General features: G+C 39.6%; 1 protein-coding gene across 8 annotated transcripts in view; it reads right to left on the bottom strand.

Annotated features, from left to right (window-relative positions):
- Nucleotides 1–15,712, bottom strand: part of TBC1D12 (TBC1 domain family member 12) — a 125,016-nt gene that overhangs the window by 25,218 nt on the left and 84,086 nt on the right. For all 8 annotated transcript variants that reach the window (XM_048218839.2, XM_026481695.4, XM_044378040.3 and 5 more), the window contains 2 exons: nucleotides 15,046–15,161; nucleotides 1,810–1,892 (listed from right to left, as the gene is read on the bottom strand). In XM_048218839.2, coding sequence (XP_048074796.1) covers nucleotides 1,810–1,834 — 25 coding nt within the window. In that variant the 5' untranslated portion in view covers nucleotides 1,835–1,892; nucleotides 15,046–15,161. The remainder of the gene's footprint in view (nucleotides 1–1,809; nucleotides 1,893–15,045; nucleotides 15,162–15,712) is intronic.

The following is a 15,712-nucleotide window of genomic DNA, read 5'->3' on the forward strand; positions in this document are numbered from 1 at the left end:
GAGAATCTCAAGCAGACTCCCCACCCAGCACAGAGCCTGGCTGAGGCTCAATCCCACAATTCATGAGATCATGATCCAAGCCAAAACCAAGAGTCAGAAGCTCAACCAACTGACAGGTGCCCCTATATAAGGTTTCTTTGTAGAGAGTTCCACTGCTTTTAAAACAAAAAAGTGTTAAAAAATAAAGTAAGCCAAAAAAGGTTTTAGCCTAAATCTAGTCAACCAGACCCACGCACTTCAGACCTGAGGAAACTAACACTAGGTTTATTTACAGAGTCATATCCAGGTAGTGTCAAAGAAGATTAAAGCTATTACCTTCTTTTTTGGGGGGTTTCCTTTTAATCTAAATTCAATTAATTAACATATAGTGTATTATTAGTTTCTGAGGTAGAGGTCAGTGATTCATCCGTCTTATATAACACCCAGTGCTCGTTCCATCCAGTGCCCTCCTTAATGCCCATCACCCAGTTACCCCATCCCCCACCCCTCCAGCAAACCTGTTTGTTTCCTATGATTAAGAGTCTCTTATGGTTTGTCTCTCTCCCTGATTTTGTCTGGTTTTATTTTTCCTGTGTTTCTTCTACTAACTAGAATCATGCTCTATGTATTGTTCTTTGATGTAAAGCTATTACCTTCTGATTTCCCAATTTAATGTTATTTCTACCATATCATGTTGTTAGGATCATGTACTTATCAATAACTATGAAACATTAATCAACTAGTAAAGTCAAAGTTCAAAGTCAATTAAAATGTGTTGGGTATGTCAGGAATATTTCAAATTCTAGATAATAAAATAAACTCAACCAATATTTAAATGATTAGGGCTTTTAGAAAAATATAACTGGCCTTACAGGTTTCTTATAACATTAAAAAATTAACTTCATTTCCAAAATAGTACCACAAAATAGAAATGTATACTATGATAGTATTCTACTCACTTAAGTCGAAGAAAAAAAGTTTGTTGTTAAAAGGCATATGTCTAAAAATACATATAGCTGTATAGTATTTTCTGAATATGTATCCTGAACTAACAGTGCTCAGTAAATAAATACTATTAAATTATCCTTACATTATGCTTTTTGGCTGGAGGAGAGAACGAATAAATAAATGTATTTATATACCTGAATATACATTTATGTGCCTTTCCAAATGACACAACTGGGATTCTAGAAAGACTTCATTAATCACAAAAGCAAATTCTAATTTCAAATTGTATTCTCAGTCATATAGGAAATTACCTTAAAGTGTTAAAATTATTAAATTATAAAATAGTAAAAGCTTAAAAACTGTAAAAATGAATTTCATGAAATAAATTCATATCTCTCCATTCATAAGTTAAAATAATAGTCCAAGGTTTATGACTGCAATTACAAGAATTCTCTTAGATAGTCTGCTGCCCTTCTCCTATTAGTTTTGTAAAAGTACTTGTAGAAAAAGTATGGCTTTTTTTTTTAAAGGTTTTTATTTATTTGTCAGAGGAGAGAGAGCACACAAGTACAAGCAGGGGAGAAGCAGGCAGGAGAGAAGCAGACTCCCCGATGAGCAAGAAGCCTGACATGAGACTCAATCTCAGGACCCTGGGATCATGACCCGAGCCAAAGGCAGACGCACAACTGACTGAGCCACCCAGGCATCCCTGACATTTTGTTTTTAACAACAGATTTAGTTAGAAAACTAAGAAATTAGCATCATCTTAAAGATGGGCTTAATCAATTTCATCATCTACCTTCCTGTTGTAATTAACCAATGGGTTAGCTTCCTAACTGACATCAGTAAGTTAAAAATACCAATCGGAGTTAAATTTTATACCTCGTTTTTTAGCCTCAGCCACCATCTCATCATATTCTTGTCGGTGACGTAAAGCTTCTTCCACAGATTTGGCAGGAAGATTTCTGGAAAAAAAAATGTTTTAAGTCAATTTTTTAAAAACTAACTTTTAAATGTATCAACTTTTTCCTTTTTATAGCCAAATACAAAGAATTTCTATCTTAACCTCATTTCATACCTTAAGGAAGTACAAGGTTGAAAAGAACTCTGCATTTTAGAAAAGAATCAGAATTCAGGTTGCTAATATTTGTTATATAAATGTTATTATATTTATATGTCTGATGTATACATGTTTATATATTATTTAAGTGTGTTAGATTTCAGCCAGTATTTCTAGGTTGTTAAACCCACTTACTAGTTTTTTTAGTCAGTTTTTTTGAGGCATAATTTTCATACAATAAAATGAATGAACATATTTCAAGGATACAGTCTGATGAGTTTTAACAAATGTATATACCTGTGCAACCAACATATTCATCAAGGTACAGTTCCATCATTCTACAAAGTGTCGTTATGACCTCTCTGCACTCAATACTTACCCACTTTCTTTTTTCTTTTTAAAAAGATTTTATTTATTTATTTGACAGAGATAGAGACAGCCAGCGAGAGAGGGAACACAAGCAGGGGGAGTGGGAGAGGAAGAGGCAGGCTTCCAGCAGAGGAGCTGATATGGGGTTCAATCCCAGAAAGCCGGGATCAACGCCCTGAGCCGAAGGCAGACACTTAACGACTGAGCCACTCAGGTGCCCCAGTATTTACTTACCCACTTTCTACCTTAGGCAATCACATCTCTGATTTCTATCTCTATACATTACTTGGTTGCCTTTTTTTCTTTTTTAAGATTTATTTATTTTAGAGAGAGAGAGACAGAGAGTAAGTGGTGGGGGGGGCAGGGGAGCAGAGGGAGAGGGAGAGAAATCCTCAAGCAGACTCCCCACTGAGTGTAGAACCTAACACAGGGCTGGATCCCAGGACTGTGAGATCATAACCTGAGCTAAAACCAAGAGTCCATGCCTAACTGACTGAGCCACCTGGCACCTGTAGTTGACTGCCTTTTAAAGAATTTCATATAGATTCTTTTGTGTCTAGCTTCTTTTGCTGAGCATGCTTTTGAAATCCAGCCATGTTATTCTGCATATTAGTAATGTACTTCTTTTAATTGGTGAGTAGTGTTCTATTTATCCATGTCAATGAACATTAAGATTATTTCCAGTTCAGGGCCACCATGAATAAAGCTACTATAAATTATTCACTTCAAGTCTGTGTGGGTATCTGCTTTCATTTCTCTTGGGTAAATACCTAGGAGTAGAATTACCGGGTTATATGATAAGTGCAGGTATACTTTTATAACAAATTGCTTCCTACCTTCAGAGTGTTAAGATTAACACTCTACCTACAAATTTGATAATCAGTTAATCACTTGCATATACTATATTTTGGCTTATAAAATTAATGGCTTCATAGAGCAGGTGATTTAGACATAGGACTATGCTAAAGAAGTACATTTGAATATTACCACATATCCAAATATAATGATGTCTGGTTTGGGGAGTCAGGTTTTTTAATTAAAAAAAAAAATTTTAAAGTAGGCTCCATGCCTAACATGGGGCTTGAACTCATGACCCTGAGATCAAGAGTCACTTGCTCTATGGCTGAGATAGCCAGGTGACCCTCAGTGTTTTGAATTATTTTCAACAGGCTAGGATGGGGAAAGATATGTGACAAACTTTCAAATCATACATTTTACCTCCTCTTCTCAAGTTAAATTCCTCAGGTATGTTGTAACAGGGAGGAACGATGGTTAAGACTTCTCTAGGCCTTGATTAGAAAAATGAACAGAAGATACTGAGCAATAGTTTCTAGACATTGGACAGCAGGCAGCACAAGACAGTGATCCTTATGAAAAAGGAAATTAACAAGGTAACCCTACAAATGCCTAAGCACACAGCCTGGGGTTTCCAGGTCTCAGTGCTAGAAGGAAGTACCCAGAGTCCATCAGTCTTGCTGAGTTGAGGAAACAGAGTTTGGAGTTGAGGAGTCCACAGCCAGACTTTGCAGATCAGAGTACAGAGAGAGTGGAGCTACTGAGGGGTCACCCCAAATTTCTGGCTGAGTACTATTTATGCATGTGCGTGATTAAATTACGGTAGCCAAGGAAAGAAATGACAGAAAGGAATAGGTAGAATATTCTCCAAGATCACACTGGGCCAGCCAGAGTGGAAAGACCTCCTAATAGACAGGGTATCGGATAGAATCGTTAGGGTTTATTGCTTCAGTAGTAAGGATACTAGTTCTAAACTAAAGGCTCTTCTAGAATCACTCTAACAAAGATTAGATTAAAAGGGGCAAGCCAATTCCAAAGAACTCTGTACGAGACTAAAGCCAAACAATATTTAAAGGAATACAAAAGTCCAGCATTCAACTATGTAAAATCACAAAATCTAGTGTCCAATAAAAGTTACCAAGGAAGCAAAGAAGCAGGAAAATACAATTTATACTGAGGGGAAAAAAATCAACAGAGGTAGTGCAGAAATGTCAGATAACAGGATTATAACTCAAGGATGACACGACGACTGTTGTAAACATACTCAAGAAGGTAGAAGACAGCAGGAACAGGACAAGAAAAACTCAGGTTCCAAGTCAAACTTCTATAGATGAAAAGTACAATTTCTAAACTGAAAAACACAAAAGATGGGCCTGACAGCAGATTATAAACTTCAGGGGGAAAAAAAGTGAGCTTTAGGGGCGCCTGGGTGGCACAGCGGTTAAGCGTCTGCCTTCGGCTCAGGGCGTGATCCCAGCGTTATGGGATCAAGCCCCACATCAGGCTCCTCTGCTATGAGCCTGCTTCTTCCTCTCCCACTCCCCCTGCTTGTGTTCCCTCTCTCGCTGGCTGTCTCTGTCTCTGTCGAATAAATAAATAAAATCTTTAAAAAAAAAAAGTGAGCTTTAAGATATAATAGAAATCTTGGGGCGCCTGGGTGGCACAGCGGTTAAGCGTCTGCCTTCGGCCCAGGGCGTGATCCCGGCATTATGGGATCGAGCCCCACATCAGGCTCGTCTGCTGTGAGCCTGCTTCTTCCTCTCCCACTCCCCCTGCTTGAGTTCCCTCTCTCGCTGGCTGTCTCTATCTCTGTCAAATAAATAAATAAAATCTTTAAAAAAAAAAAAAAGATATAATAGAAATCTTGACAAAATGAAATACAAAGAGAAAAAATATCCCTCAACACCCCCCAGAACAGCTCGAGTTGTGGGATATGACCAATATCAAGCAACATATGTTTAACTGACTCAGAAGAAAGGGGAGAGGAAGCAGACAAAAAAGTTGACTAAAGGCTACAATTTTTCCAAAGTTGATAGAAAATTATAAATGCAGACACATCAGAGTTCAATGAACCCCAAACAAAAGGAACATGAGGAAAACCAAATCAAAGTATATCATCAAATTCATGAAAATCAAGAGATAAAGAAAAATCTTAAAAAGCATTCAGAGAGTAAAAGAATTCAGACAGCAGACCAGCACTAGAAAAAGTGTCAAAAGAAAATTCTGTGAGGCACCTGGGTGGCTCAGTCAGTTAAGCGTCTGCCTTTGGCTCAGGTCATGGTCCTGTGATCAAGTCCCACGTGGGGCTCCCTACTCAGCAGGGAGTCTGCTTCTCCCCCTCCCTCTGCCCACCCCTCTGCTTGTGGCTCTCTCACACCCACGTGCTCTCTCTCTCTCTCTAATAAAGAAAAACTTTTAAAAAATGACATTCAGTAGAAGGAAATAAGGGCAGATGGAAATCTACTTATTCAAATTCTTAGAAAATAAAAAAAATAAAATTGTATGGTGGGATGTGATGGTTAGTTTTGCGTGTCAAACTTTCTCTCTCCCTTTCTCTCCCTCTCTCTCTTTCTATGCCTGCCTGCCTTTGAGATGGGACATGGGTCTTCTCCTGCCTTTGGACCTGGACTGGAAATTACACTATCATCTTTCCTATTTCACAGCCTTGGGACTTGAACTGGACATGGAACATCAGCTCTCCTGGGTCTCCAGGTTACTGACTGCAGATCTTCAGGCTGCTCAGTCTCCAAATTCATGAGAGCCACTTCCTTATAATAAATCTCTTACATATAGGATATAGATAAAGAAGGACTTAATACATGGCATTTCCACTTCTCTGAAGAACACTAATACATGGGGTTTATAACATGTACAGTGGAAGTATATTGCTGTAATGTTCTTATATATGTGAAATGGTATATCACATGAAAGTAGTCCATGAATAGTCAAGATATATATTATAGAGAAACTACTAATAAAATATTAAAAATATAGCCAACTCATCAATAATAGATGAAATCAAAAGGCAACAAAATATTTTATCCAAAAGAAGGCCAAAAAATAAAAAAGTAGAACTTTGATTGCCATCCTATAATAAAGACTAATTTCTCCACCTCCTTAGTATCTAGCTTTATTTTTTTTAAAAGATTTTTATTTATTTGTCACAGAGAGAGAGAGCACAAGCAGGGGGAGCAGCAGAGGGAGAGGGAGAAGCAGACTCCCCGCTGAGGAAGGGAGCCCAACACAGGGCTCGATCCCAGGACCACTAGGTCATGACCTGAGCCGAAGGCAGATGCTTAACTGACTGAGCCACCCAGGCACCCCACTATAAATCTACTCTTAAGACTTCTCACCAGTTACTATTATTTTCCACCAAAAGGACCTGATCATTTCCTTCAGTTAGAATGCTGCCTGCTTTTCCTGGTGTGAATCTTAATGTTTTTTATACTTTAATCCTTTCTTGTTTTTTTTTCAACAAGTTTCAGCAAAAGACTCGTCTAAACTTAAGAGCACAATTTGGGGGATCTGGTCTTCTATTTATGAAGAAATTAGAATTTATAGATCTAAATAGATCTCTTCTCTGCACAACCTCAGTTTCTTCACATAGTCTAGACCAGTACTAAAGCTTTCTGCAATGACAGAAATGCTCTTTTGTGTTGTTCAGAATGCAGCAGTCACTAGCCACATGTCACCACTGGGCACCTGAAATGTGGCTAATGTGCCCGAGGGAATGAAATTTACATTTTATTTTATTTTAATTAATTAAATTTCAATTTAGATAGCGACATGTGGCTAGTTGTTACTATAATGGAGACTACAGGTCTAGACTCTAGAAAAAGAAAGAGCAGTAACTTGTTATCCAGGTCATTTATGTAAGAAAACTCTCGATAAGCACAAAGATCACAGATTTAAGTAACATAGAACTATGTCTCAAAACCACAGTTATAAAGGTCTAATTATTAAGAGAGTACAGTCCCTTTATATACATGTTACTGTTTCACTGACAATTCACGCCTTGATTTTTTCCAGACAGTTCCCCAAACTATGTCGACCTGGTCCTAAAAGAAGGTTTTGAGAAGAGGTTATCAGAGAGCTTTATTTATATCAGTTGTAAGCACTCCAGTCTTAGCATGAAATGATTTACAGGAAGGAGTTAAACACTGTTTAGGAAATAGAACTTTTCAGAGAGTCCTATGTCAGGTTTTTCAATTGTGATTTCATTTTTTTTTAAGTGAGTACTTATATACATACTCTAAACCAAAATAGTACATAAACAATCATCAGCTTATTAATTATTCTGTATTGGCATCCCCTTCTTCAAATCATCATAAATGTAAAAACCCTGGTAGATTGTACATATTCAATAATTATGCTCCAAAGGTGAATGGTCCATATGGTAACGATCCTACCAATCTTTGACATTTTGAGGAAGACCAGAGCTTTCAGTACCCTAAGTATTAAGGTATGGAGCCCAACGTGGGGCTCAATCTCATGACGCTGAGATCATGACCTGAGCTGAAATCAACAGTCAGATGCTTAACCAACAGAGCCACCCAGGCACCCTAGAGTGCCATTTATTTATATTTATTTATTTTTTAAGAATTTATTTATTTGAGAGAGAGCTAGCACACAAATGGGGGAAGGCGCAGAGGGAGAGGAAGCAGATTCCCTGCTGGGTAGGATCCTAGGATCCCAGGATCATGACCTGAGCTGAAGGCAGGCACTTAACCAAGTGAGCCACCAGTGCCCCTGGATGCCATTTAATATGCAGGTTGCAGCCATGCATTCTCATCTGGTTTTATCCTTGATAAAGTCAGAGTTTTCATTGTCATTGGTTCTCTAGATCTGTTTTTCAATTGTGGAAGCAGAGAAGGGATGAGTGATCAGGTATGCCCATATTCTAAAGCTTTTGTTTGTTGGCTTTAGCTACATAAATGTTAAATCATATAAATCACTTCCCCCAAACCTCCCCCCCCCAATTTTAGAAAGGTGAACAAAATTTTTAATGAAATTGCAGCATCTCAAAACTGAAGGGAACAGTTGCTATCAAGTTGAACCTCTACCTTACAGATGAACAAAATCACACAGAAACAGCATAGAAACTATAATATTTATTATAATTCCCATATTAATTTCAGGTAGTAGTGTGGAAAAGAAAGTCATTCTTTTCATTGTTTATACATTTTCGGTACCCTGAGATCTTCTTATAAATTTACTGTGTCTAGTGTACTACTTCAAGTTCCGATTTTGTGGAACTGTCTGTATAAGTTACAAGAAAATTTTAGGAGGAGCAGAAATCACCGAAGGTTGAAGTCAAAGACTTGACTGGATGGCAAAGATAAAGCCTAGTCCTTAAAGGATTCCATAGGTGAGAAGTGGAAATGAGATAACTGCATCCCAAGTGAACGCAATAAATGAGCAAAGGTATGAAGGCAGGATTTAAAGAAATAGGTTTGGTTGTAAAATAAATTTGACATGAAGAAAAATATGTCCCAAATACGGTTTAGAACAGAACTTCTTGCATAGAATTTTTATGAACTCCTGGAAGAAATGAACAGTCCTTGTAAAGAACGTAATTCATTTTGGATGAATTTGAAAACATGTTCTCATAACTAAATTTCTGAAAATCTTTTTTTTTTTTTAACCAATGGAAAAATAAATAGGAACATGTTCACCAGTCCTTCGAAAGGAGCGTCATGATCACAACTCTTTAGTGTGAAGGAATGTAACAGGAATGAAAAAATATATATACGAGGAGGAAAAAGGTGGGGGAGGAGTAGGGGTCCCCTTTTTCAGCTGGTCTCCTAAGTAGAGCTGGATATCTACCAGACCATCCTGAATACCCACGGAATCAGCCTGAGACACAGGAAGATACATCTGGATCTCTACAAATGAACATCTCCAGCCCTGAGTATTGAGGTACCAAGCGGGGAGCTGTGAATCCCCGCACAGATATTGGAAGATAAACGTAAGGGGGAGGGAGCCGCCACGCTCGGGCGCCGGGAAGCAGTAGCCTCCTGCACTGGGGAGTGGGCCAGACTTTCAGACCGGCACCCACGAGAAAGCGGACTGAGACCGTGGGCCGGGGAACGTGCCTGCGACCAGACTGAAAACCGGAGCTCCGGCGCACACTCGAACTAGACTGAAACTGGGAGCTTGGGAGCTCTCGTGCGACCAGACTGACAACCGGAGCTCCGGAGCACACAGTCAAACTAGACTGAAACGAGAGCTCGGGAGGGTGTGCGCAAGACCAGAATGAAAACCGGTGCTCCAGAAAGCACGCGAACCACAATGAAACAGAGAGCTTGGGAGCGCACGGGAACCGGGGGCGGCTGGCGGTGTTAGAAGCACAAAGGACAGAGACGCGCCGGCCCTGGAAGCGAGGGCTGGGACACCGGCTGTGGGGTGCACAACCCGGGACGCTGCAGGGTTTTTGGCAGCACTGACAGAAACAGAGTTAAAGTGGCCAAGAGAGCTTAGGGGAGAGTGAGTGGACTGCAATCTATTCTGAGACAGAGGCTAGGATAGGGCCACTGCTGCTCTGACTCTCAGAAGAGTCACAGAAAACTGCCAGGGAAAGCCGCCAGAGAACAAAAGCCCGGAAATACCAGCTCAGAGTGTGCCCATCCCCATCCCTCCTCGCAGGGGACAGGGCGACTCTACCCAAACAGGGTTGTCTGATTATCAGCACGGCAGGCCTCTCCCCCAGAAGGCAGCCTGAAAAATCAAGAAGCCGACATCCCTAAGGTCCCTATAAAACAAGTGCACACTGCCTGGGTCCTGGTCAATAATTTGGGCTCTGGGCACCCTCTCCTCATCAGAATGACAAGGAGAAATCCCCCTCCCCCAGCAAAGAAAAGATAATGAGTCTGTGGCCTCTGCCACAGAACTGATGGATATGGATATAACCAAATAGTCAAAAATGGAGTTGAGAGTAACAACGGTCAAGATGATGTGTAGACGTGAAAAAAATATTAACAAAAATATTAACGAGAATATAGAATCTCTAAGAGCGGAATTGAGAACGAATCTGGCAGAAATTAAAAATGCTATGAATCAAATGCAGTCAAAACTAGATGCTCTGATGGCCAGAGTAAATGAGGCAGAAGAACAAATTTGTGAATTGGAGGATGGGATGGTAGAAGAGAAAGTTAAAACAGAAACTTGCCTCAAAAAAATCCAATCTCAAGAATGTAGATTACGGGAGATTACGGACTCAATGAAATGTTCCAATGACAGAAACATCGGCATCCCCAAGGGGGTGGAGAGAGGATTAGAAGAGATATTTGAACAAATTGTAGCTGAAAACTTCCCTAATCTGGCAAAGGAACAAAGCATTCGTGTTCAAGAGGCAGAGAGGACCCCTCCCAAGGTCAACCACGGCAAACCTACACGACCCACGTCACATCATACTGCATTTCGCAAATATTAGATCCAAGGATACAGTATTGAAAGTGGCCAGGGCGAAGAGATTTCTCACGTACAGAGGCAAAAATATCAGAATAATGTCAGACCTGTCTACACAGACCTGGAAAGAGAGGAAGGGTTGGCAGGGTATTTTTAAAGCTCTATCCGAGAAGAACATGCAGCCCAGGATCCTTTATCCAGCAAGGCTGTCATTCAGAATTGATGGAGAGATAAGGACCTTCCAGGATCGGCAGACACTGACCGAATTCATAACCACAAAACCAGCCCTACAGGAGATATTAAGGGGGGTTCTATAAAAGTAAAAAGGCCCCAAGAGTGATACAGAACAGAAATTTACTATCTATAGAAACAAAGACTTCAAAGGCAACATGACATCATTAAAATCATATCTCTCAATAATCACTCTCAACGTGAATGGCCTAAATGCTCCCATAAAACGCCACGGGGTTGCAGACTAGATAAAAAGACATGACCCTTGGGGCGCCTGGGTGGCACAGCGGTTAAGCGTCTGCCTTCGGATCAGGGCGTGATCCCGGCGTTCTGGGATCGAGCCCCGCATCAGGCTCCTCTGCTGGGAGCCTGCTTCTTCCTCTCCCACTCCCCCTGCTTGTGTTCCCTCTCTCGCTGGCTGTCTCTCTCTCTGTCAAATAAATAAATAAAATCTTTAAAAAAAAAAAAAAAGACATGACCCATCCATTTGCTGTCAACAAGAGACTCATCTTGAACCTAAAGATACATCCAGACTGAAAGTGAAGGGATGGAAAACCATTTTTCATGCCAATGGACCTTAAAAGAAAGCTGGGGTAGCAATTCTCATATCAGACAGATTAGATTTTAAGCTAAAGACTGTAGTTAGAGATACAGAAGGCCACTATATTATTCTTTAAGGATGTATCCAACAAGTGGATATGACAATTATAAATATCTATGCCCCCAACATGGGACCAGCTAGATACACAAGCCAACTCTTAACCAGAATAAAGAGACATATAGATGATAATACGTTAATCGTAGGGGACCTCAACACTCCACTATCAGCAATAGACAGATCACCTAAGCAGAAAATCAACAAAGAAACAAGAGGTTTGAATGACATACTAGACCAGATGGACCTCATAGATATATACAGAACACTACACCCCAGAACAGCAGAATACCCATTCTTTTCAATTGCTCTTGGAACTTTCTCCAGAATAGACCATATACTGGGTCAAAAAACAGGTCTCAACCAATACCAAAAGACTGAAATTACTCCCTGCATATTCTCAGACCACAATGCTTTGAAATTGGAACTCAATCACAAGGAAAAATTTGGAAGAAACTCAAACACTTGGAAACTAAGAACCATCCTGCTCAAGAATGATTGGGTAAACCAGGAAATTAAAAATCAATTTAAACAATTTATGGAGACCAACAAGAATGAAAACACAACAGTCCAAAATCTATGAGACACTGCAAAGGCGGTCCTAAGGGGAAAATACATAGCCATCCAAGCCTCACTCTCAACAGAACAGAAAAATCTAAAATGCAGATTTTATATTCTCACCTCAAGAAGCTGGAGCTGGAACAGAAGAACAGGCCCAGGCACGAGAAGGCAATTGATAAAGATTAGAGCAGAGATCACTGAACTGGAAACCAGGAGCACAGGAGAGCAGATCAACAGAACTAGAAGCTGGTTCTTTGAAAGAATAAATAAGATCGATAAGCCACTGGCCAGACTTATTCAAAAGAACAGAGAAAGGACCCAAATTAATAAAATTATGAAAGCAAGGGGAGAGATCACAACCAACACCAATGAAATAGGAAGAATCATTAGAAACTTTTATCAACAGCTTTATGCCAATAAATTAAACAACCTGGAAGAAATGGATGCCTTCCTGGAAACCTATAAACCACCAAGAATGAAACATGAAGAAATTGATTTTTTAAACAGACTGATTAATTATGAAGAGATTGAAGCAGTGATCAAAAATCTCCCCCAAGAGTCCAGGCCTGAAGAATTCCCCAGGGAATTCTACCATACATACAAAGAAGAAATAACACCTATTCTCCTGAAGCTGTTTGAAACTCGAAACAGAAGGAAAACTACCAAACTCATTCTATGAGGCCAGTATTACCTTGATCCCCAAACCAGGCAAAGACCCCATCAAAAAGGAGAACTACAGACCAATATCCCTGATGAATATGGACACCAAAATTCTCAACAAGATCCTAGCTAAAAGGATCCAACAGTACATTAAAAGGATTATCCATCATGACCAAGTGGGAATCAACCCTGGGATGCAAGGGTAGTTCAACATTCGCAAATCAATCAATGTGATAGATCATATCAACAAGAAAAGAGTCAAGAACGATATGATCCTCTCAATAGATGCAGAAAAAGCATTTGACAAAATACAGCATCCTTTCCTGATTAAAACCCTTCAGAGTGTAGGGATAGAGGGTACATTCCTCAATCTCATAAAAACCATCTATGAAAAGCCTACAGCGAATATCATTCTCAATGCGGAAAAGCTGAAAGCCTTTTCCTTAAGATCAGGAACACGACAAGGATGCCTACTCTCGCCATTATATTCAACATAGTACTAGAAGTCCTTGTAACAGCAATCAGACAACAAAAAGGGATAAAAGGTATTCAAATCGGTAAAGAAGAAGTCAAACTGTCTCTCTTCGCAGGTGACATGATACTCTATATGGAAAACCCAAAAGACTCCACCCCCAAACTATTAGAAGTTATAGAGCAATTCAGTAATGTGGCGGGATACAAAATCAATGCTCAGAAATCAGTTGCATTTCTATACAAGAACAATGAGACTGAAGAAAGAGAAATTAGGGAATCCATTCCATTTACAATAGCAACAAAAATCATACATTATCTTGGAATTAACTTAACCACAGATGTAAATGATCTATATTCTAGAAACTACAAATCACTCTTTTTTTTTAAAAGATTTTATTTATTTATTTGACAGAGAGACAGCCAGCGAGAGAGGGAACACAAGCGGGGGAGTGGGAGAGGAAGAAGCAGGCTCCTAGCAGAGAAGCCTGATGTGGGGCTCGATCCCAGAATGCCAGGATCACGCCCTGAGCCGAAGACAGACACTTAACGACTGCGCCACCCAGGAGCCCCAGGTTAGGCATTTTTAAACTGGAAGGAAAGAGAAGTCTAGAAGAAGAAAAAGAACAGATCCAGAGAGCCCAAGAAGGGGGAAAAGGAGTTAAGAACCAAAGGGTCTTTCCCTAGGGAAGGTGTCTTTTGTTTGATATCAAACGACACTATTTTGAAGAACACCAGCTTTGTGGAAGACTGAGATGGGAAGGGCAGAAAAAGCAAACGGAAGAATGTAAAATGTTTTGCTGGGTATTAAGAATATATTCTTGGGGCGCCTGGGTGCCTCAGTTAGTTAACCATCTGCCTTCGGCTCATGTCATGATCCCAGAGTCCTGGGATCAAGCCCCATGTGGGGCTCCCTGCTCAGCGGGAAGTCTGCTTCTTCCTCTCCCTCTGTTCTTCCCTCCCCTGCTCATACTCTCTCTCTCTCAAATAAATAAATCTTCCAAAAAAAAAAAAAGAATTTATTCTTTACAATAGTAAACCAACTAGTTGACAGTCAGTAGTTATTATTTCAAGTTGCAATTTCAAAATTTGTCCAAAAGGCAAAGGCAAATACATCTTAAGTACATATTAAATGTCAAGAAAGGAAAAATAATTGCCTTATCCTGTTAAGATAAGGCAGGAGGGTTGAAATAAGATATGAAAAAAGCAAAGATTTTATGTTTCATACATTGGCTCAGAGATACTTCAAGGAAATATGTATAAAGTCTGGACAGTTTTAGGACACATGACTGAGATTTTTAAATTTTTCTTTAAAAAACCCATTTCTAGGGGCACCTGGGTGGCACAGCGGTTAAGCGACTGCCTTCGGCTCAGGGCGTGATCCCGGCATTGTGGGATCGAGCCCCACATCAGGCTCCTCCGCTAGGAGCCTGCTTCTTCCTCTCCCACTCCCACTGCTTGTGCTCCCTCTCTCGCTGGCTGTCTCTATCTCTGTCAAATAAAAATAAATAAAATCTTTAAAAAAATAAATAAATAAAAAATAAATAAATAAAAAAGCCATTTCTAGGGGGCGCCTGGGTGGCTCAGTCGTTAAGCGTCTGCCTTTGGCTCAGGGTGTGATCCCGGCATTCTGGGATCGAGCCCCACATCAGGCTCCTCCACTGGAAGCCTGCTTCTTCCTCTCCCACTCCCCCTGCTTATGTTCCCTGTCTCGCTGGCTGTCTCTCTCTCTCTCTCTGTCAAATAAATAAATAAATAAAAATCTTAAAAAAAAATAAAAAATAAAAATAAAAAAGCTATTTCTATATCTAATTTCTCAATATATTTAAATTGAAATTTAAATTGAAGTTTAAATTAAATTGAAGTCTGAAATATAAACAGTGTGCTTGATGCCAACCAGAATACTTACGATGGTCGATCCTCAAGAATCAGGGCAGTGGTAGAAAGTGGCTCAAATTCAAAATTCTTACGTCTTGAAGACTGAGGTGGTGGTTTACAGGTCCTCCCTGTTCGTGCTTCATATTCCTAGAATAGATAAAAATATACTTTATGCAGAATCTTTTCCAATTTTCAGTTTGTATTATTAAATCTGTATCATTAAGGATATTACACTATAATAAAAGATACAATTCATACATTAATTTGGTAAAACTATGAGGCAGAGCAAAAAAAAGTCACTTTTTCTCCCTGAAGCGATCTAAATCATGAATTCATATTACATATGAAGTATCAAAGTACGTTAAGAGAAGGCAAAGATACAAATGCACTATGTTAATGAGTTAAGGTTTTAGGGAGATGTTCCTGATTGCCTTCTATGGTATCAGCTATCCAAGTCCAGCTTTGAATAATCTACAAGCAAATAAGCCTACTTTCTAACTCTTCAGTCAGATCAATAATGGAAATGTGGGCACAGGCATAATCCTTTTGTAATGCCTTGAAGATCTCTCCCAAAATAAAACTGAACCTGTAATCAAATGTTGGTTTTCAATTTTGACCTTCTTTGAAACTAAATACTGTAAACCTACCTATTTACTCTAAATGTAAACAACAATTTACCATCATTTCTTATCCAAAAA

This window comes from Ursus arctos, unplaced genomic scaffold (genome assembly GCF_023065955.2).
Source record: "Ursus arctos isolate Adak ecotype North America unplaced genomic scaffold, UrsArc2.0 scaffold_7, whole genome shotgun sequence".
NCBI classification, from domain to species: Eukaryota; Metazoa; Chordata; class Mammalia; order Carnivora; family Ursidae; genus Ursus; species Ursus arctos.